The 22,895-nt window shown below is 46.7% G+C and overlaps 1 protein-coding gene across 2 annotated transcripts in view; it reads left to right on the top strand.

Annotated features, from left to right (window-relative positions):
• Positions 1-22,895, top strand: part of GABPA (GA binding protein transcription factor subunit alpha) — a 261,838-nt gene that overhangs the window by 72,699 nt on the left and 166,244 nt on the right. For both annotated transcript variants that reach the window (XM_069204087.1, XM_069204086.1), the window contains exon 4: positions 10,926-11,010. In XM_069204087.1, the coding sequence (XP_069060188.1) occupies positions 10,926-11,010 (85 nt within the window). The remainder of the gene's footprint in view (positions 1-10,925; positions 11,011-22,895) is intronic.

Raw genomic sequence — 22,895 nt, 5'->3', positions numbered from 1 at the left:
GGATACTGGGACGATCCAAACTGCACCTCCTCTCAAATTCAAAAGGAAACTAGCTTTCCTAGGGTGGACAGACACTGAACAGCCAACGGCTAAAGTACCCAGAGAAACATATCCGTCACGCCATTTTTCACCAGAATATTCTCCTCCACATTCTCCGCAAAGAACAGTGTCACCTTTTGCAACGCCCACTGCACAGTCACCCACACACACTGTGCAGTCTCACAACAGGATACAGACCCCTGGGACCTCTACGATCCCCCTGTGTCAGACAATAGACCAGAGTGCTATCCTTCGAAACCCTCTCCACCCGAGGATAGCACCTCATATACTCAAGTCTTGGCTATACAGAGTATGCATACAGAGCCATTGGAGGACGATTTTCTCTTTAATACTTTGTCCACAGCGCATGCCTCCTATCAAAGTCTTCTGATGCTCCCAGGCATGCTTAAACATGCCCAACAAGTTTTTCTGGAGCCCATGAAAGGGAGAACCATTACACCGCGGGTGGAAAAGAAATACAAGCCACCACCGTCAGACCCAGTGTTCATCACACAACAGTTGCCCCCGGACTCTGTAGTGGTTGGAGCTGCGAGGAAGAGCCAACTCGCAGTCATCTAGAGATGCACCACCTCCAGATAAGGAGAGTAGGAAGTTCGACGTTGCAGGAAAGAGAGTAGCGTCACAAGCTGCCAATCAGTGGCGCATTGCAAACTCTCAGACCCTTCTTGCACATTATGACAGAGCTCATTGGGACGAGATGAGCGATATAATCCAACATCTCCACAAGGAATATCAGAAAAGAGCTCAGCAAGTGGTAGAGGAGGGACAAGCAATATCTAATAATCAGATACGATCGGCATTAGATTCTGCCGACCCTGCCGCAAGAACAGCGAACATTGCAGTAACAATTAGACACCATGCCTGGTTAAGATCCTCGGGCTTCAAACCAGAGATTCAACAGGCGGTCGTAAACATGCCATTTAATCAACAACAACTGTTTGGACCACAAGTGGACACAGCCATCGAAAAAATGAAGGAGGACACTGATACGGCCAAAGCCATGGGAGCGCTCTACTCGTCCCAGTATAGAGGGACATTCAGAAAACCGCAATATAGGGGAGGTTTCAGACAGCAGCCTTCAGAAACATCCACCGCTCAAAAAAAAAAACACCTACCAGTCACAATATCAGAGAGGGGAGTTTTGCAGGTCCTTCACAGGACAATTCCCAAGGTCAAGAGGGAAATTTCAGCCCACTAAGCAGGCCACTAATAACAAGCAGTGACTTGCCCGTCAGCCTCCCCCAACACACATCACCTGTGGGAGGAAGACTGAGATTTTACCACAAACATTGGTCAGACATAACCACTGACACATGGGTCCTATCAATTATCCAACATGGTTACTGTATAGAATTCACACATTTTCCTCCAGATATACCCCCAAGAGCGCACAAACTGTCGTCGCAACATCTAGCGATGTTACAAACAGAGGTGCAGGCACTATTAACAAAACAAGCCATAGAACTAGTACCTCACCAACAAAAAGGAACAAGGGTTTATTCCTTATATTTCCTTATTCCCAAAAAGGACTAAACACTAAGACCAATTTTAGATCTCAGGACTCTCAACCTATTCATCAAATCAGAACACTTTCACATGGTGACACTACAAGATGTAGTCCCCTTACTAAACAGGGAGAATACATGTCAACACTGGATTTAAAAGATGCGTATTTTCACATACCCATCCATCCATCTCCCAGAAAATACCTCAGGTTTGTCATACAAGGAAAACATTACCAATTCAAAGTATTACCCTTCGGGATAACAGCCCCCAGAGTATTTACAAAATGCCTTGCAGTAGTAGCGGCCCATATAAGGAGACCACACATGCACGTATTCCCATATCTCGATGATTGGCTAATAAAAGCCAACACTCAACAGCAGTGTCAAAATCACATGTTACGTAATAGATACCCTACACACACTAGGGTTTTCTATAAATTACCAAAAATCACACTCGCAACCATCCCAACTTCAACAATACTTGGGAGCAACACTTAACACTAAAAAAAGCGATTGCCAGTCCAAGCCCACAAAGGGTACAATCATTCCACACCATGGTACCAAAGATACAAACAAACCAGCACTACACAGTCAGATTTGTCATGAAACTCCTAGGCATGATTGCATCATGCATCGCAATTGTCCAAAACACGCGGCTACACATGCGGCCCTTACAGCAGTGCCTTGCAAAACAATGGACGCAGGCACAGGGTCAACTCCAAGATCTAGTGTTGATAGACCACCAAACATACTATTCACTTCAATGGTGGAACCCCGTAAGTTTAAACAAAGGGTGACCTTTTCAAGACCCTGTGCCTCACGCCATTCTCACAACAGATGCATCAATGATTGAGTGGGGAGCACACCTCAACAATCACAATATACAAGGAAAATGGGACAGGGGACAGTCAACAGAAACAACTTCACATAAATCACTTAGAACTGCCACCAGTCTCCCTAGCACTAAAAGCATTTCAACCTTTTCTAGTTCACAAACACATTCTAGTCAAAACAGACAATATGACAACAATGTACTACCTAAACAAACAAGGGAGAACACACTCCACAACTATGCCTCCTAGCACAAAAAATTTGGCATTGGGCAATTCACAACAACATTCACCTAATAGCGCAATATATTCCAGACAATCAATTAGTGGACAATCTCAGTCGAGATCACCAGCAAACTCACGAGTGGGAAATACATCCCCAGATACTACAAAAATACTTTTGCTAGTGGGGGACCGCAGACATAGATCTGTTCACCACAAAACAAACGCGAAGTGCCAAAACTTTGCGTCCAGGTACCCACACCCTCAGTCCAAGGGCAATGCTCTATGGATCAATTGGTCAGGGATATTTGCTTACGCTTTTCCCCCTCTCCCACTCATTCCTTTTCTAGTCAACAAACTGAGTCAAAACAAACTCAAACTAATACTCGTAGCACCAATGTGGGCACGCCAACCGTGGTACACCACACTGTTGGACCTCTCTGTAGTACCTCACATCAAACTTCCAAACAGACCAGATCTGTTAACACAACACAAACAACAGATCAGGCACCCCAATCCAGCGACGCTCAACCTAGCAATTTGGCTCCTGAAGTCTTAGTTTGGCTATCTAAATCTTCCAAATGAGTGTATGGAAGTCATTAAACAGGCAAGAAAACCTACCACCAGGCATTGCTATGCTAATAAATGGAAAAGGCTTGTTTTCTACTGCCAAGCAAAACACAACACACCGTTAGATGCCTCCATACAAGGCATTGTAGGTTATTTACTACACCTACAAAAAGCAAATCTCGCTTTTTCTTCTATCAAAATACATCTCACTGCAATTTCTGCTTACTTGCAGATTCAACACACAAAATCACTATTTAGAATACCGGTCATTCAAGCCTTTATGGAAGGGCTAAAAAGGATCATACCTCGAAGAACCCCACCAGTACCCTTGTGGAACCTTAATATTGTACTTATACGACTCATGTGTCCACCCTTTGAACCCATGCATTCTTGTCAAATCCAATTCTTAATTTGGAAGGTGGCATTTCTAGTAGCTATCACTTCACTATGAAGAGTTAGTGAAATACAAGCGTTCACTATTGAAGAACCCTTTATACAAGTACACCAACATAAAATAGTTCTTCGCACAAATCCCAAATTTCTGCCAAAAGTCATCTCACCATTTCATTTAAACCAAACTGTGAAGCTCCCAGTCTTCTTCCCACAGCCAGACTCAGTAGCAGAAAGAGCACTGCATACATTAGACATAAAAAGAGCACTAATGTACTATATACAGAGAACAAAACCATTTTGTAAAACTAAATAATTGTTTGTCGCTTTCCAAAAACACCATGCTGGTAACCCTATATCCAAACAGGGCATAGCCAGATGGATAGTCAAATGCATACAAACGTGTTACCTAAAAGCTAAAAGAGAGCTACTCATTACGCCAAAGGCACGCTCCACTAGACAGAAAGGAGCAACAGTGGCCTTTCTAGGTAACATACCAATGACAGAGATTTGTAAGGCAGCCACTTGGTCCACACCTCATACGTTTACCAAACACTACTTTGTAGATGTGTTAGCAACACAACAGGCCACAGTAGGACAGGCTGTACTAAAAACATTATTTCCTACAGGCTGACCACCGCTTTTGGGAGGATTACTGCTTTGTAGTCTATGCACAGCATGTGTATCTGCAGCTACACGTGCCATTGAACGGAAAATGTCACTTACCCAGTGTACATTTGTTCGTGGCATGTTCTGCTGCAGATTAACATGCGCACTCCCACCTCCCCGGGAGCCTGTAGCCGTTTAAGTTGCAATTAGAAATTGTATATATGTAAATAAACATTCCTTTAGCACAAACTATGTACATACATATCTATTCCATTGCATGGACATCTTTACTATTCTCATTCTACCACTCCTACCTCACCCTATGCGGGAAAACAATCTAAGATGGAGTTGATGCCCATGCGCAATGGAGCTGAAAGGGAGGAGTCACTCTGTCCGTGACTCGAAAAGACTTCTTCGAAGAAAAACAACTTGTAACACTCCGAGCCCAACACTAGATGGCAGGAACAGTGCACAGCATGTGAATCTGCAGCGGAGCATGCCACGAACAGATGTACACTGGTTAAGTGACATATTATATATATATATATATATATATATATATATATATATATATATATATATATATATATATATATATATATATATATATATATATATATATATATATATATATATATATATATATATATATATATATATATTCCAAAAAGATACCTCTCATGTCTGACAGATCAGCTGCACCTACTCTACACAGACACAGCAAGCATCTAAGATATCCTACTACAAGGCGAAAAGCAAATTGCACACAAGACCACAAAATGCAGATCTTCAAGAAATCCAAAAGTGAATTAAAAACACCATGAAACATAAGCTAAAATATGCTACAATGATTATAATAAAACATTCAAGCAGGGCAAAAGTACTTATTTGAAGTAATCATTATGAAAAGGTTTCCTCACCAAACAAATGCAACTACATGAACTGCAGATCTACCAATGCCGATACCGCAAGCAGGAGTCACCACCATGGAGAGCAAAAGCTTTGCTCTGCAGTGAAAAGGAGAAATTGAACATCAAGTTCAGAAATGCAAGTAACACAGTTAACATTATAAAACCTAAAGATGTCTGGCCATAAGGTCATATTGACATCACAAAATAATCAGATCTCCGCTCAAGGGGGGCACATAGCAAATGCTCAAATAATTTACACTCCAGAGTGGCCCTTACACCAGCCGCATGCCAGTCCACACATTCCGCCAGTCACACACCGCCAGACAGGTGCTAGTCCACACACACTGCCAACCAAAACCAGCCACACCCAGGTCCACAAATTCCCACCAGCCAACACCAGTTCTTACCAAGCCAGCTGCACATACTGCCAGCCAAACAGCAGTTCACACAAAGAAGCATGTTCACTGGTGTTTTCAGCCTCCTCTCCCCCCTCCTTGTAGATTGCCCTATATATGGCCGCTCTGCCCACTGGGAAGAATCAAATGACATGTTTTGGTGGACGGGGTGGAAACCCACTAGGTATCAGTGCGGAAGGGGACAAAAAAAAATTGCCCTTTAAAGGGAACTGCCCTTGCCCTTATACGTAAACAATATCTACACAATAAAAAAAATAGCCAATCTGCCCCCTAGAGGGGGACGAGGAGGCGCTTATCGCACGAGGGGGTGGCAGTGGAAGCACTTCTGCTGCCATCCCTGGTTGGGTGCGTTATGTGGTCCTCGCCGGCTCCAGCACGTCCTTGGCACCTAAGCGGTTAAAATGTTTGACCAAGTTGCCATCTCACTACTTCGTGCTTCTGTTGTGAAATCTAGTCACCCCCTGCTGGGAAAAAAAACAAACCTTTTCAGATGAACAGTTGGCAAGATGTTTCAGGCCTTGGTCATTAAAGCAAAATAAGTAGGACACTGCTCTTATTGTCTTCCTAAGATGCTCAGCTGTCCTTCCCACACACCATTGATTTTCTTGGGGTCAAGCATACAGTTGACGTTGGCTGCTCGACCACCAAAACTCTAGGCCTTTTGCCACCTAATAGCTGGGATATCGCCAAATCCTTACCTCTGGACATCGAAGTACCAGACTATGGATTGTTCAGGGCCAATATGTGACACTGTATCAGAAAAAGCTATTAGAGATTGGAAACAAGTTAAGAATATTTTCCTTCAGGAGACTCTCTTGGACCCATGGTCTTTTACATGAGGGTTTAGAGTTCTTCACTGTCTTAATTGCCTTCAAATGCAATTTAGCTGTCAGGACTAGGATAAGTATTTAACAATCTCCACACAACCCAGGAGCTCTGTTGGCTTTCAGGCTTCCCCGGTTGCCTTCCTTAACTTATTAATTTTTTTTTAATCTAATTTGGCTGTATGAGAGTAAGATAACAAAATAGGCAAATATAGCAGAATAATCATACTAGTCAACTTAGTATATCTAGTAACATACTTGAACTCAAAATGATTACCTGTCAAAGAAAAGATCAAACTTCCATATCAAAAATTAAAGCTTCAATATAGCTGCAACAGCCAAAGAATCTGAAGCAGAGAATGAAGCAGATGAATAATATCCATTCCTTATATGCAGATATGTATGCACATTGATTAAGATTCAACAAATTTGTACATCTGAAGATAGATGGTGTCAGGCCAGCAAAGGGAACATATAGCAGAGGTGAAAACACATGGGGATGAGGCCCTCAAACTGTGTAATTCGTGAATAGGGATATGAGGGAAGGTAGATGGAGGAGGAGAAGAAGGGTAAAGGGAAAGAAAACACCAGTACAGAAGATGAAAAAGGATACCAAACCATTAGTTAAAAGTAGGCCCCGGTAGAGGAAGACAGTAACTTGTCAACTGATAAATGACATAAGTCATCAATAGCTCAGCTATGCATGTCACTCAGAACAATAAACTCCAAGTATTTTGATAAGAAGAGACCCCTCAGTCCAAGGGGTAGTATACAGCCTGTGTGTGTGTGTCTCAGTGAGGTAATGTCCTAAGATGCAAGAGGGGGGAGGGAGGGGAGGAGTCTGTCTGTGTCCCAGTCTCCCAGATTGAGGTTGGAGTGCGTCTGCCGGATAGGGATGTAGATTGTGGAATTGTCCATAAAGTAGGAAAGCATAGAAGCTAGAGGGTCCTTTTTTTTAAAGCATAGGGTAATTCCCTAATCTTTTCATTCTGCATTGTTGCCTAGAAGGGCTACCCCTCACAGATTAACAGGTCGTTAAATGGGATAGCCTTTCTTTGGGGTTTTTTCTGGGGTTTAGGTGCTCCCTGCATCCCCTCCTTACTGCTAATACTAGGGGACAAAGACTGGCTTCAGCAATCTGGAGGGGTAACACAAATGTCAGGTACTGCTTGAAACTGATACTAAAGGTAGTCCCCTGGAATACAAATTGTTGGTTGTAAAACTCTACTGGATAGAAACCCTGGTCTTAGTGCTAGTGTCTCATGGACCAATAAAGGGAGTCACCTTGCAGGATGAGTGGGAATCACTTGAGAGCCAGGATCTCAGAGTTCTGGCTTCCTTCCAGGTAAGGGCGAGATAGGCAAGACCCTGTTAGGGAATGAATTCAACTTGCTGTTGAGAAAACGTACTACCAGTGTGCCCTTCAGGAGGATGCGGTCCAGAGAAGAGGAAGCCCAGCTGTGCCGTGACTACAGAAGAAATACGATGACGACATTTTGCGTGTCAGAAGTCCTCTGGAGAGTGCAACTGATAAAGCCCACAAGTGGAAAACCCTGTTAGATCTGTGAACCATGAAAAGACAGGTGGCTGTGCTACCAGGTTCGCACATCCAACCTATCCATAGTTTCTAGGGGAGATTCTGTCCTGTTGAAGTAAAAGATGTTCAATGATTGCCACACTGTTGTTACACCCAACCACCAAGGGTGTAAGGTGGTCCGACTGGAGAACCAATAAGAACTTAGATTATTATTATATAATGCCAGGGCACACCAACATAGTCCACAAAGTCCATGTAAATAATAGAATATAGCAAAAAAAGTCCTGAACACATCTTGTGATTAGTTAGGATTTATTCTTTCCAAGGCACGGTGCATCCAAGAAAACAGCATTTCCCTGAAATTATGGATCTACCTGGTGGAAAGGAATCTGTCTTGTGTATTTTAGGAAGAATGTAGGTACATGGTGATACAGGTGTGGGATTGTAGATATAGCGGTATGCAATATCCATACAACTTTTCAAAGAAGACAGTGGTGTATTATCCCCCACACACAATGCCTGCAGCCTTGGGAGCAGAGCTGGTCATCTTTGAGACCAGTTGAAAAACTTTAAAGGCAATGACAGTGCGTGCCTGGAGGGCCAAGAAACACCAGGAGTGCTGGTGCCCCGGGTGACTTTAGCACTGTTGCACCAATTGTTAAAATTACCCCTGTTATCCTAATCAGTACTGGGGAACCTCTGTGCCTTGCTGAGAGGCCATCTTGAGACGGTGGAACCCCCATATGCTTAGTGCGACAAAGGACAATTCTTGAGCATGTGAAAGCAGAATGCAGGGATAGTGGAGACAACTGGCTCTTGCCCTTAACTGAGGAGTAAGTGTAGAGTGAGAAGCCAATGACTGTGACTGACATTTGTGGTCAGGAAAAAATGAGTGCACTTGCCAGCGGAATTGACAGGGGCATAGGAGAGGTGAAAAGACCTGATGAGGCGAGTGCTATATATTGCAAAAGAAAAGCTGACACGGCTCGTGTTGCCACTTTAAAGGAGAGTCCTCTGGGCTAAGGAATACCGCATTATATGGGGTGAATTGAAGTTTGTAATGAAAGGCAGCTACAGGATAAAAAGTGGATGCCAGGGTGAAGGGCATATGGAGAGTTCTTAACATTATGTCCATGGAGATGTTCGGACCCTGCTGATCATGCGCAGGTGTAATCTGTTCTGCATCACCAAGAGAGGACAGTTTGCAGTGCCAAAATATGTGAGTACATCCTGTAATCAGTCATAATTCTGGGGGTGTGGAGGCCACGCGTGTCCATCCTTGTCTAAGAGGTAGTCAGTAGCACAGATGTAGCAAAAGTCAAGCCGGAATAGTATCAATCTCCAGCAGGCCTCCTTGGTGGCTGTAGTCTATTCATCTTAAGATGGTGCAAGACTAGGGAAAGGTGTGAGGGATATCAGGCTCTATATCACGTCTGAGTGATCTTGACCCCTTTATTCCCATCAAGTGCTGATGCACCACAGTGATTGCTGCTTGGGATGTCAGTGTTTGGACCCTTGAGTTCACCCCAGTAGGTCCATCGCCAAATGGTGAAGTGAGTCCAATAATTTCACCTGGTCTGCAGGATCATAATTCTTGTTCTTGCTATTCACTGTCAACACCATAATTGTTAGTTTAGTTGTCTGAAGCAGATAATCTGTTTATGATGCTGTGAGCAAAGGACAAGGGCTGAGATCTTGTGCCCTGAGTTCATGTGGACCATTTTATTTGGGTGCATTACATTCTTAGTGCTTCCTCATTAATAAGCAAGCACAGGAAATTCTGGCAAGCAGAGCTCTTCTTTTTAGAATTGCATAAGCAAATCATGTGAAGTCTCTAGAATTCCAGAGGAGCTGAAAATTCCAACTGCTAGTGGGTAACGAACGCTTGAGGAAACACGCCATGTTATTATCTTCAGAATGCTCTAAGACCAATCTCCCGATCACCCCCCACCCTGGTGAATAACTTAGTGTGTAAGCTCAAACAGTGGAATTTCCCAGATATGCAGTTCCCCAGGTGGTGTAGTGTTAATTTCTTCTCTTAACTCCCAACGCTCACCTGTAACTCTGGCTGTTCCAGATCAGTGCTACAGTGTCCTAATCCGGTTATGTGAAACTGCCAATTTTCCTGTAGAACACCAAAAATTAGCACAGACCGCAACCAAGGCCAGTTGTGCCGTCCCATCTCCAAAAATATGGGTGTCCTCAAAATTAAAGTGGGGATCCGTGTAGGCAAGCCCAAAATCTAGTCCAGCCTCAAATCAGATGTGATTTTTATCATTTATGCTACAGCATGTAAAGAACAAGGAATGATCTCAGAACCTGAATAGACATTCTAGCGTCATCATTAAACTTGGTGATGCCAAACTATTAAGGAATAGGAGGCTATGTCAAAAAGTGTCTAACTCCTGTTGACAGATGAGTAGGTTGTAACCACATCACACGTTTACAGTAGTGAAAGTGCCATGCCTGAATGCTGTTACAGTCCTACAGCCATAGCTGCACTACATAATAATCCCCAGTCAAGTGTACAAGTGATTTCTGCACATTGTATGTGGATGAGAATCTTCCCAGGAGATTAATTAACCAGAGATCAAAATAATTGCTAATACAAATAATGTGCTAGTTTTCCATTTACCTATGTTATTGCAGGTTCTGGTTTCTACTCTTTTCTATCCATCTGGTGTAAAGTGCACCTTCCTGCTTATGCAGTGTAAGCATTCAAAACGATCAACTGTTTAAAAATATATTTTTTTTAAAGTTGGTCCGGTCTTATTTTAGTAACTACATATTTCACAGATATGTTTTCCTAGTGTCTGCATTGTGGCAGTGCCAGCTGTAGGCGAACATAACGTCTGCCAAACAGTGACACAGCAATACTAACTGAGAGACTGCATTGTGTTGACATGAGAAATCAATAGTACTCCAGCTCACACTTCAGAAGGTAGTGTGTACAACAAATGTTCCAGTCTTGCACCACAGTTGTTTATTGGAAATATTTGAATGACATAAGAATAAGCTTGCTAACACTTTGTGTCACCTGTTTTCCTAAAGCTGGACCCAGAGCGCAGTCTTTTTGATCAAGGAGTAAAGACTGATGGAACAGTTCAGCTCAGTGTACAAGTAATTTCCCGACAAGGTAAGTTGAGTTACACTGGGCAAAAGGAATAAATGCAGCCTATTTATTAAAAGTGGAAATGTTTGTGAAGGTTTGTTAAAATGTAAAATTGAGGCAAGCAGCGTTATCTGCATAAGAAAAAAGGGTCAGACCGCAACTGGCCCTAACGTCCGCCAAAGGGAGAATGTAGATATTGAATATCAGAGGACTTAACCTCTGGTGTCTCCACGGGCTCTGTGCTAAGACTGTGGTTTCGGAATGAAGTGGTGAAACGTGCATTCCTTAAATGATGTTCGCCAGGCAAGAGCTTTTCCTTCCAATCCCAGGGAAGACAATCACTTGAGCAAGATGGAGTGAGACACCGTATCAAAGGCTGTGCTAAAATCTAATAAAATAATTGCAGCTGCACCGCCCCCATCCAGGAGTCGTCTGAGGTGTTCAGTGACTCCAAGTAGGGTGGATTCGCTACTGGGTCTAGCCCTGAAGCCTGACTGAGAGGGATGGAAAAAAACAAACTCTAGAGCCTCTACATAAAATATAAGCAGAGCATTCCAGTGCTTCTCCAAATTTTTGGAGAGCACAGGAAGCCTAGATATTGGTCGGAAATTCAACCAAATCAGCGCATTCAGGTTAGGTTTCTTTTAAGATAGGAAGAACCATAGCATGCTTCCAGCTCTGAGGGACATGTCCCTAGTGTAAAGAGGTGTTCAAGAGATCCACAGTCATCTATAATATTGTCAGATTCAACAGGCAAAGCCTGGACTGTGATAGAGGGTCCAGTGGGGTGAGTCTTACTTGATAGATTGAAGGATAGTGGAGAAGGTAGAAAAGTCAAGGGGAGGCCAGGATGACATAGGAGCTGAAGGATAGTGGAGAAGGTAGAAAAGTCAAGGGGAGGCCAGGATGACATAGGAGCTGAATCCGATCTGCTCACAATCACTAAGTTCTTGTGAATGATTCAGTGTGTGGTTAGAAATGGCTGTAACACTAAAGGGATTGCTTTTTGCTTTTTGGACATATGAAGATGGATGTCTGCTACCTTTTTTGTAATGAAGAAAATGGCAAGCTCCTCAGAGTGAGGGAGCAGTAGTCACATTAAGGATCAAAGAGTTCTGTAAACACTTATGTTGCAAAGCTTTGTGTGCTCATCTTTGCAAACATATATATTTAATGTTGCTATCATGCTTAATGAAAGACAGGTACTTTGAGGAAAAAGGGCTATCCATCAAAATGTTTGTCTTTCTGGAAAATCCAGAATTTCTCCTGCATTGGATCCTTCATATACTAACATGCTTTAGAAATTTTTCTTGTTGTCAAACTTAGAATACTTGTTACAGTTCTTCAAAAAGTACTTCTTCTTTGCAGTGTGTCCACCTCTTTACTTTCGCTGCCAAACCTAAGTTTGACTGAATAGACTAAGTTCTACCCAAAGTCAGCCTGATTATTTCACAACATAACAATGAATTTATGTGCAGCTGCCTCCTGAGCCTGCTGTGCCCCTGCAGTGTTGGTGTGTGTGCCCTCCTGCAATTGACAAAGGAGCGGCTGGGTAGAGCTGCGCTGCTGGAGACAGTTGTCCCCTTTCTGCTGCTGGGGCTGTGGGCACAAGTGCCTGAGCAGGCGGTCTTGAGCATTGGTGCTCCATTACTTACGGGACCGTAATACTGTTGGAGTGAACCCCAGGTGAGGTTAGCCAGGGGCTTCCTGGGGCATTTCTGCTCCAGGCCCCACGCCTTGATTTGCGGCCGACAGGAGGAGCTGCATTTACACCGGTGACCCCCCCCCCCCCGTCCTCCTCCCCCCTGCGCTTAAGGGGCTGCAAATGGCCTAGACATATTGGAGGCACTCCTGCACGTTGCTGTAGCGCTGCCATGGTCCTCATTTCACTCTGCAGTGACCCCCAGGTGTGGGTGCCCAGAGACACCTAGTGGGGGTTTTCTCTGAGGGACCCCAGCAACTCTGTGTCCCGGGGTGGGACAGCTGTGTTCCTTTGACCACATTATAGTACTTTCTGTAGCTAAAGTCTCACATGGGCGGCCTCACAATGGCACAACAAAGACTCTGATACTGATGTAGTCAGCCTCAGGGCTGTGAGGAGCCCCATGCGGGCTGGTGTGGGTGAACTGGGAGGTGCTGCGGCTGTACACTTGCTGACCTGAATGATTTTGCTGGCCTACTGTCTGGGCTCTTGAGGAGATACCATTTCCACTGGGGTTGTTGATGGCTCTAGCACCAGTGAGTCTGCAGCAGAGTGCTGCATTGGATAGACACAACGCTTTTTAATATGCTCCCTCTAGCTCCACGTGCCCGCCCCCGCCCCTGTGCTGAAACCAGCCCAGACAAAGATGGACCAATACACCCCCGACGTGATAGGTATTTGGGGTTGGTTGATGTCCCCCCTGTGTCGTCGTCCCCCCCCACTTTGCCGAAGCCACCACGCCCTGACCTCACCACCATTCTAAAGGCCCTCCACCAGGCAGTGGAGTCTAAAGTGGAAGGCATCCGGATTGATGTCTCCCTTCTGCGTCAAGACCTCCGCAAAGTGGCGGAGGCAGAAGCCAGGGTATCTACATTTGAAGAGTACATGGGGACCCTCAAACATCAATGATCTCCTCTACGGCCGGCCTAGGATACTGGGCGGAGGACACTGAAAATTTATCCAGAAGAAACTATTTGTGCTTCATTGGATTTTTGAAAGGGGGGGAGGCCCCTTGGATGGATGGCTTTCTGGAGGAAAAGTTCTGGACCTCTGCCCCACTGGATAAGCTGCCCTTTGTTTTGTTGTGGAGCTGGCACATCGAGCCCTAACTAAGAGGCCTTCACCTGGGGATCACCTCTCGCCCGACGATAGCTTGTATCCTCCACCATCGAGGATGCGAGGCCCGCAGTCCGCAACACCTGTGCTACCTTAATGCTAAAATCTTGATCTTCCAGGACTATACTTAAGCAGTCCAGCAACAATCCCACTCATTTGAGGAATTCAAGCAGAAACTGCATGCATTCAAGGTCCAGTACATGCTTCTTGTCCTTGCCCGCCTTAAGATGACCTTCAATTTATCATTTTTTTTAATTTTTTTTTTTAAAATGTTTTTTACACTCCTGATAAGGCCTGGGAGTGGGCAAAAGAGCAGCGTCCTCTCTGACTGACAGACTGGGGGATTGCTGGATTCAGGGATGACGGAGCGCACCTTGTCCACCCACACCAGGCTCGACTGCCCTGGAGCGGGTAACCAAACCAGCGTAGACAACTGGGGGTCACAAGCCCTCCTCCTCTGATGGATGCCATGGACCCAGCGACGTCCCTCGTGCCACTCCGGCTCTTTTTCAAACATTGGAGGGTGTGGCGGACTCATTGACCTGACTCCTAGTGGGCACCACACTTTGCACGCTGCTGATCATGTGGCACTGTTTTCCCTGGCAGACATGCCTCTCAGGGGAGGTGCTGTCTCTTTTGCTGTCCTGTGTTTGGGGTGGAGGGGCACAAGGGGTATCGCTCTGTTGCTCTTTGTACTAAATACTTTTGTTTTCACACTTCAGATGTTGTCAGGCATTAGTATCCTCCATATGGGCAACTGGAACCCTCAATCGGGTATTCCCCTTGTTTAGTTGAACTAGGGTTCTTTTTTGGGGCAACAGATGCTTCAGTGTGGAAAGTACGGGGTTGTGGGGAAGTCGAAAGGAGGGTCTGATTGTTTTGGAATGTTCTGAGTTTTCTTTTTAGGCATCCACCGCAGGTGTCATCCACCACATATGTTCTCACTCACATGTTAGGCTCCTTGGTACTGCTTATCATCCTATCCCCGCGTCCTTGGGACCCTGGACAAACCCGCCATTTTCTAGCTCTGCCCTATGATTATTAGTCTTCTCATGGAATGTGTACAGTTTTTTTTTTTTTTTTTTCTTCATTTTTTCATATCAAGAGATCGACGGTGCTGCTCAGTATTAAGCAGCATCGACCAGAATTGGCCCTGCTCCAGGAGACACACCTCTTGGGCTCCAATTGCCGTTCCTGGGCCAGTTTGGGTAAGATTTTAATTTTTCACGCCAGGTCCCTCAGAGGTTCTTGAATGTTAGATCATTTCTGTTGGTGGAGTCCGCTTCTCATGTTGACCCTCAGGTGAGATATTTTGGGATCGAGGGTCACCTTGAAGCCAAAACACTGTAATTCAGTTTTGGCGTACGTCCCCCAGCAGCTGTTACAATCCCTACAGGCTCTCTGATCTCTGGTAGCTGCTCTTACCCCAAGGATGACTCCGATAGCTTGGACTTTACTTATGTTCCTGACCCCAGATGGGGCATTTCCGACAACTCCTGCCAGGGTTGGATGGCATGATCTCCTCACTTACTCTCCTGAGCGGACTCCATAGGTCTCTGCGACCCTTGGCATTTGTGGAACCCCTGCCGGTGGACCTACACAAATGTATATGCAGCTCACAAGACATCATCAAGAATTGGTTTGCTCTGGCTCCCACTGTGCAACTTACTATCGCTGTGGTCCATCCAGATTCTGCTCCATGGCATATCTGATCATGCGCCCCTCCTCCTGGTGCTGGCGAAATCCAGGCTGCGACATATCTCCTTGGAAGAGGTGAAAAAGTGCTGGAGAGCATCAACCCAACGGGTTTAAGAATATGGGGAAAAGTCCGGTAAACTGCTCTATTGCCTGGCGACTCGTGATGTCTTCAGCAGGATAATACCCACTATCCTGGACTCCTGGTGCCCTCTGAGAGGGTTTGCCTGTGATCGCGCAGGTCTTTGCAGCTCACTATCGGTGCCTCCATATGGAGCCCCCCCTTCCTCTCCACAAGAGGCTGAGTCCCCACTGATTTGGGATATCCCATTGCACCCCCATTCCCAATTCTTTGGCTTAGGAACTGAACCAGCCTTTTTATGGCAGAAGAGATAGGCCTTGCTTTTTCTGATCTCCAGTCAGGCTAGACCTCTGGCCCTGACAGGTTCCCCATTGAGTTTTTTTTTTTTTTTTTAACACTACCACAGCCATCTGATACCCTACCTGCTGGCCTTCTGTGCTGAAGTGTTGAAGTGTGGATCTTTTCCCTGCTTACCTAGATAATGCCACATTGTGGTTATATCAAAGGTGGACGAACCTCCGGACCACTGGTTTTCATACAGACTGATCTCCCTAATCAATGTCGACATCAAGATATTTACAAAGGTCCTTGCGACTAGGTTGGGATGAGCGATGCATTATTTGATCCACCCATACCAATGTGGCTTTGTTCCTGGTAGGAGCACCCATCATTGCCTACTGAGAGTGCAGCTGGCCCTCTGTCAATAGAGCTGCTTGTGAGGCTCCTTGGCCCTTCTCCTCATTGATTTTCAGAAGGTGTCTGTCACAGTTTTGTGGATGTTTCTGGAGGCTGTACTCCAGCGGCCTGGCTTTGGGTACTCCTTCTGAGACTTGTGGGTCTCCTGTACAATTCGCCTACCACCCAGGTCCCTGTAAATCAGGTCTTCAAACTGAGGGGCCTTAAGTGATCCCAGTGGGGGTGCCAGGATGTGGCCAAAAGGAACATTTTACAGATAACAGGGCTTTGTTTTAAGCAGAAGCGTGTTATTACATTGTTAAAAAGGTAACGGTACATAACTGCAATGTTTAACTAGGTCTAGACATAGTTAAACATTGCAATCTTTATAAAATAATTGCGAAGAATTCTGAGGGGGGCCCCCAAGGATTTTTATTTTTCAACTGGTGGCGCAGCATTAAAACGTTTGGAGACCACTGCTGCAAATGGAGTCCTCTCCAGGCCCTTCCTTTTCCACAGGGGCACTGTAAGGAAATGCCTCCTTGGCATGGTTACCCCCTGACTTTTTGCCTTTGCTGATGCTATGTTTTGAATTGAAAGTGTGCTGAGGCCTGCTAACCAGGCCCCAGCACCAGTGTTCTTTCCCTAACCTGTACTTTTGATTCCACAATTGGCACACCCTGGCACCCAGGTAAGTCCCTTGTAACTGGTACCCCTGGTACCAAGGGCCCTGATGCCAGGGAAGGTCTCTAAGGGCTGCAGCATATCTTATGCCACCCTAGTTACCCCTCACTCAGCACAGACATACTGCTTGCCAGCTTGTGTGTGCTGGTGAGAACAAAACGAGTAAGTCGACATGGCACTCCCCTCAGGGTGCCATGCCAACCTCACACTGCCTATGCAGTATAGATAAGTCACCCCTCTAGTAGGCCTTACAGCCCTAAGGCAGGGTGCACTATACCATAGGTGAGGGCACCAGTGCATGAGCACTGTGCCCCTACAGTGTCTAAGCCAAACCTTAGACATTGTAAGTGCAGGGTAGCCATAAGAGCATATGGTCTGGGAGTCTGTTTTACACGAACTCCACAGCACCATAATGGCTACACTGAAAACTGAGAAGTTTGGTATCAAACTTCTCAGCACAATAAATGCACACTGATGCCAGTGTACATTTTATTGTAAAATGCACCACAGAGGGCACCTTAGAGGTGCCCCCTGAAACTTAACCGACTATCTGTGTAGGCTGACTGGTTCCAGCAGCCTGCCACACTAGAGACATGTTGCTGGCCCCATGGGGAGAGTGCCTTTGTCACTCTGAGGCCAGTAACAAAGCCTGCACTGGGTGGAGATGCTAACACCTCCCCCAGGCAGGAGCTGTAACACCTGGCGGTGAGCCTCAAAGGCTCACCCCTTTGTCACAGCACCGCAGGACACTCCAGCTAGTGGAGTTGCCCGCCCCCTCCGGCCCCGGCCCCCACTTTTGGCGGCAAGGCCGGAGAAAATAATGAGAATAACAAGGAGGAGTCACTGGCCAGTCAGGACAGCCCCTAAGGTGTCCTGAGCTGAGGTGACTCTAACTTTTAGAAATCCTCCATCTTGCAGATGGAGGATTCCCCCAATAGGATTAGGGATGTGACCCCCTCCCCTTGGGAGGGGGCACAAAGAGGGTGTACCCACCCTCAGGGCTAGTAGCCATTGGCTACTAACCCACCAGACCTAAACACGCCCTTAAATTTAGTATTTAAGGGCTCCCCTGAACCTAAGAATTTAGATTCCTGCAACAACAAGAAGAAGGACTGCCTAGCTGAAAACCCCTGCAGAGGAAGACCAGAAGACAACAACTGCCTTGGCTCCAGAAACTCACCGGCCTGTCTCCCGCCTTCCAAAGAACTCTGCTCCAGCGACGCCTTCCAAAGGGACCAGCGACCTCTGAATCCTCGGAGGACTGCCCTGCTTCGACGACGACAAGAAACTCCCGAGGACAGCGGACCTGCTCCAAAAAGACTGCAACTTTATCCAAAGGAGCAGCTTTAAAGAACCCTGCAATCTCCCCGCAAGAAGCGTGAGACTTGCAACACTGCACCCGGCGACCCCGACTCGGCTGGTGGAGAACCAACACCTCAGGGAGGACCCCCGGACTACTCTACGACTGTGAGTACCAAAACCTGAGCCCCCACAGCGCCGCCTGCAGAGGGAATCCCGAGGCTTCCCCTGACCGCGACTCTCTGAAACCTAAGTCCCGACGCCTGGAAAGGACCCTGCACCCGCAGCCCCCAGGACCTGAAGGACCGGACTTTCTCTGCAGAAGTGACCCCCAGGAGTCCCTCTCCCTTGCCCAAGTGGAGGTTTCCCCGAGGAAGCCCCCCCCTTGCCTGCCTGCAGCGCTGAAGAGATCCCTTGATCTCTCATTGACTTCCGCTGCGAACCCGACGCTTGTTCTAACACTGCACCCGGCCGCCCCCGCGCCGCTGAGGGTGAAATTTCTGTGTGGGCTTGTGTCCCCCCCCGGTGCCCTACAAAACCCCCCTGGTCTGCCCTCCGAAGACGCGGGTACTTACCTGCTGGCAGACTGGAACCGGGGCACCCCCTTCTCTCCATTGAAGCCTATGCGTTTTGGGCACCACTTTGAACTCTGCACCTGACCGGCCCTGAGCTGCTGGTGTGGTAACTTTGGGGTTGCTCTGAACCCCCAACGGTGGGCTACCTTGGACTGAGAACTGAACCCTGTAAGTGTCTGTCTTACCTGGTAAAACTAACAAAAACTTACCTCCCCCAGGAACTGTGAAAATTGCACTGTGTCCACTTTTGAAATAGCTATTTGTGAATAACTTGAAAAGTATACATGCAATTGAAATGATTCAAAGTTCCTAATGTACTTACCTGCAATACCTTTCAAACAAGATATTACATGTTAAATTTGAACCTGTGGTTCTTAAAATAAACTAAGAAAAGATTTTTCTATACAAAACCTATTGGCTGGATTTGTCTCTGAGTGTGTGTACCTCATTTATTGTCTATGTGTATGTACAACAAATGCTTAACACTACTCCTTGGATAAGCCTACTGCTCGACCACACTACCACAAAATAGAGCATTAGTATTATCTCTTTTTACCTCTAAGGGGAGCCCTTGGACTCTGTGCATGCTATTCCTTACTTTGAAATAGCACATACAGAGCCAACTTCCTACAGGCACCCTCCAGGGATGCCGTCGCTCCCCTTTTGTTGTTTGCTCCTGCAAAAGAGCCCCTGGTGCGTCTGCTTATAGATGCAATGCTCTGGTTCAGGGATTGCGGTGGGAGGGGAGTTGTTAAAGCCTGCATCGCCCTATGTCACTACTAGAGCCAGCTGTGGGAGATGCGGCTGGCCATATCTGGTGCCCCACGATACCGATACGGTGTTTCTCCTTTAAGTGTCTTGGAATTTACATTTTTGTCTTGCAGACCTGGCATGTCCCTCAGTTTTTGGCCCCTCACGTTGGCCTTCAACAGGGATCTGCAGAAGTGGAGTTGCATGCCACTTAACCCGATGGGGCGCATTGCCCTCTTTCAAATGATCTCTCTTGCTATCCCTGTTTTGGCAATCTTCCAGCGTCCAATCCCATGGAAGTGGTTCCATTCACTTACCTCGAGAATGACTGCCTTGTTTTGGGCGGGGGGTGGCACTTCACTTCTGCGCTAAGTCCCACTGTGATCTGGACCTTGGCATGACTGATATTTACAGGTACTACGTTGCTGCGCATCTGGTCACGATTAACGAGTGGTTCACAGGGGGCTGATATGACCCTGCATATTGGTTTGAATTAAATATCATAAGCCTCGATGGTCTTCTTGGCCTCTTTACGGTAACCCAATCACCCCTGCTATTCCCTTCTGTACTTGAGTGAAGTTGCTCTGCTGAAGAGCAGCCTTGTGTTCCATTCACTCAGACCGTTGCCTTACTGGAATGAAGGTGCTGAGGCTGAGTACTTGGCTCCAGCAGCCGTGGGATCTTAAGGGATTCATCCAGTGAGACAGAATAGGGATTACTTCCCTCGAGGATGTTCGCGGAGGAGGGGGGCACTGGTGTCATTTCAGGAGCCAGTGAAACAGTGCTGCCTTAAACACAAGCAGTTTTTTGTTACCTTCAATTGCGTCATGTCCTCTAGGTCTACATCTCAGTAGATACCTAAATCCCAGACTTCAATCTTCTTGAGGCTAAACTGTTGATGGGAAGATTGGGCAAGAGAGCCATTTCCTCTCTGTACTGCTGCCTGATGGTCCGTGCACCTGACTACTTCATCTGTCTCACACAGGTGGGAGGATTGGGTGGGTGAGTTAGATGATGACTGGAGGGAGGCGTGCTTGACCTCGAGAGTTGGCAATCTCCTTATGACTTTGGATGGTTCAAATCAGCTGTCTCTCCACCCCCCCCCCCCCCCCCCCAAAACAAATGTGAATGGGCCTTACTACCCGTGCCAAGTGTGAGATGCGCCCTTCCTGCTGCTGTTTTTGTGTGTGTGTGTGTGTGTGTGTGTGTGGTTTAAAAAAAAAAAAAAAAAGAATTTATATGGTTTGGTCTTTCCTGGCTTTGACTGACTTTGGAGTGGGGTGGGAGATCTTGTTGATGCTGGATGACACTACTGAGTCTCCTGGAGGCAACTGTTTGGGGGGGATGAGTGGGTACGGGGTACGGGTTGGGGGGTGGGGGGTGCAAGATCTGAAAGACCTTTCATTGGCGTGGCCTCGTCAGTGACCAAACAGGACATCGCCAAGCCTGTAAGCAGCCAGAACCCCCTTCGTTGGCTGTCTGGAGGAAGGTAGTAAACTAGTGTCAGGAGAAACCGATTTATGAAGTGAGGGATGTCATAAATTACCAATGTGATGCTGTGCCAATGTTACTTCATTGTCCACGGATGCTATTGCTGCATGTTTGTAAATAATAAAACTTATTATTATAAATGTAAAAAAAAAAAAAAAAATGGCACAGGGAGTTGCATTCATTGGCTTCCTGAGTCAGTGCTGTTTCTCACAATAACTTTACAAGCATAAAGGGGCAGGATTTTCTGCCTTCCTTCATGCTTAGAAAAGTCCTTTAGAAATAGGGATGTTTTTCAGACGTATCCATATGTTCGATGGCATCTGTCGCTGTAGATACGCATGTTTTGCATAGCTCGCCATCTGGTGTTGGGTCGGAGTGTTACAAGTTGTTTTTCTTCGAAGAAGTCTTTCGAGTCACGGGACCGAGTGACTCCTCCTTTTGTCTCCATTGCGCATGGGCGTCGACTCCATCTTCGATAGTTTTTTTTCCGCCATCGGGTTCGGACGTGTTCCTGTCGCTCCGAGTTTCGGAACGGAAAAACAGCTACATTTCGGAAGATTTTCGTCGGTATTGTTGCGTTCGGGATCGGCGTAGTTAGAATCAACACCGCATCGAAGATCGAAGAGCTCCGGAGCCCTTCGGGGTAGTTTTCGATCCCCGTCGGGGCCTACTCGGCCCGACCGCGTGTAGAAGAACGCTGATGGAACGGACCCCGTTCCGTTTCTGTCCCAAATGCCACAAAAAATACCCCTATTCAGACCAACACTTGGTCTGTAACCTGTGCCTGTCACCTGAGCACAGTGAAGACACTTGCGAGGCCTGTCGTGCGTTCCGGTCCCGAAAAACACTCCGAGACCGTCGAGCCAGAAGACTTCAAATGGCGTCCACGCCGACAGCGCACCGAGAGTTCGAGGTACAGGAAGAGGAAGAAACCTTTTCGATACACGAATCGGACTCCGAGGAATTCGACGAACCGTGAGTAAGACGTCGAAAACCACGCATAAGAAGATTGTCAAGGCCCAGGGGACGCCACTGCCACCAGGCCATGGCTCCACCCATAAATTCGGTGACCGACCGTCGGCACCGAAAAAGGCCCAATCAGTGCCGAGACCGTCCGACTCCGGTCGAGACACCGGCACGCAGCCTTCTCGGGACCGAGAAAGTGCTGGAGACATACATCGACACCGAGATAGCGGTGTAGACACGGCTTGACGCCGAGACAGCGGCACTGATGAAGATCGACGCCGAGATGTTTCGACTCCGAAAAAGAAAAAAGCCACCTCGGAGCTGAAAAAAGATGCAGACAGGGTTTCGGTGCCGAAACAACCTGCAACCGACCCAGTTTCAGGCTCTTATACCGAAGAGCAATCAATGACCTCCCAAATGCGAAAGCATAGGTTTGAGGAAGACCTGCAATCCACCGATGTAGACCATACGCAGAAACGTATTTTTATACAGCAGGGGACAGGAAAGATAAGCACCCTTCCCCCTATTAGGAGAAAGAGAAGACTGGAATTTCAAACTGACCAAACACCACAAACAAAAATGGTGAAAAGGGTTACTCCGCCACCCTCTCCTCCACCTATAATTCACGTCTCGCCAGCACAAACTCCATCACATTCCCCGGCTCACACCACCATGAGCCAAGGTGACCAGGATCAGGACGCATGGGACTTATACGACGCCCCTGTGTCAGATAACAGTCCGGAGGCATACCCTACAAAGCCATCACCACCAGAGGACAGTACTGCATATTCTCAGGTGGTGGCTAGAGCAGCACAATTCCACAATGTAAGCCTCCACTCAGAACAAGTCGAGGATTACTTTCTATTCAACACCC

This window comes from Pleurodeles waltl, chromosome 8, assembly GCF_031143425.1.
Source record: "Pleurodeles waltl isolate 20211129_DDA chromosome 8, aPleWal1.hap1.20221129, whole genome shotgun sequence".
NCBI lineage: Eukaryota > Metazoa > Chordata > Amphibia > Caudata > Salamandridae > Pleurodeles > Pleurodeles waltl.
Note: the sequence above shows the minus strand (reverse complement) of the source record. Positions and strands in the feature narration are given on the sequence as shown.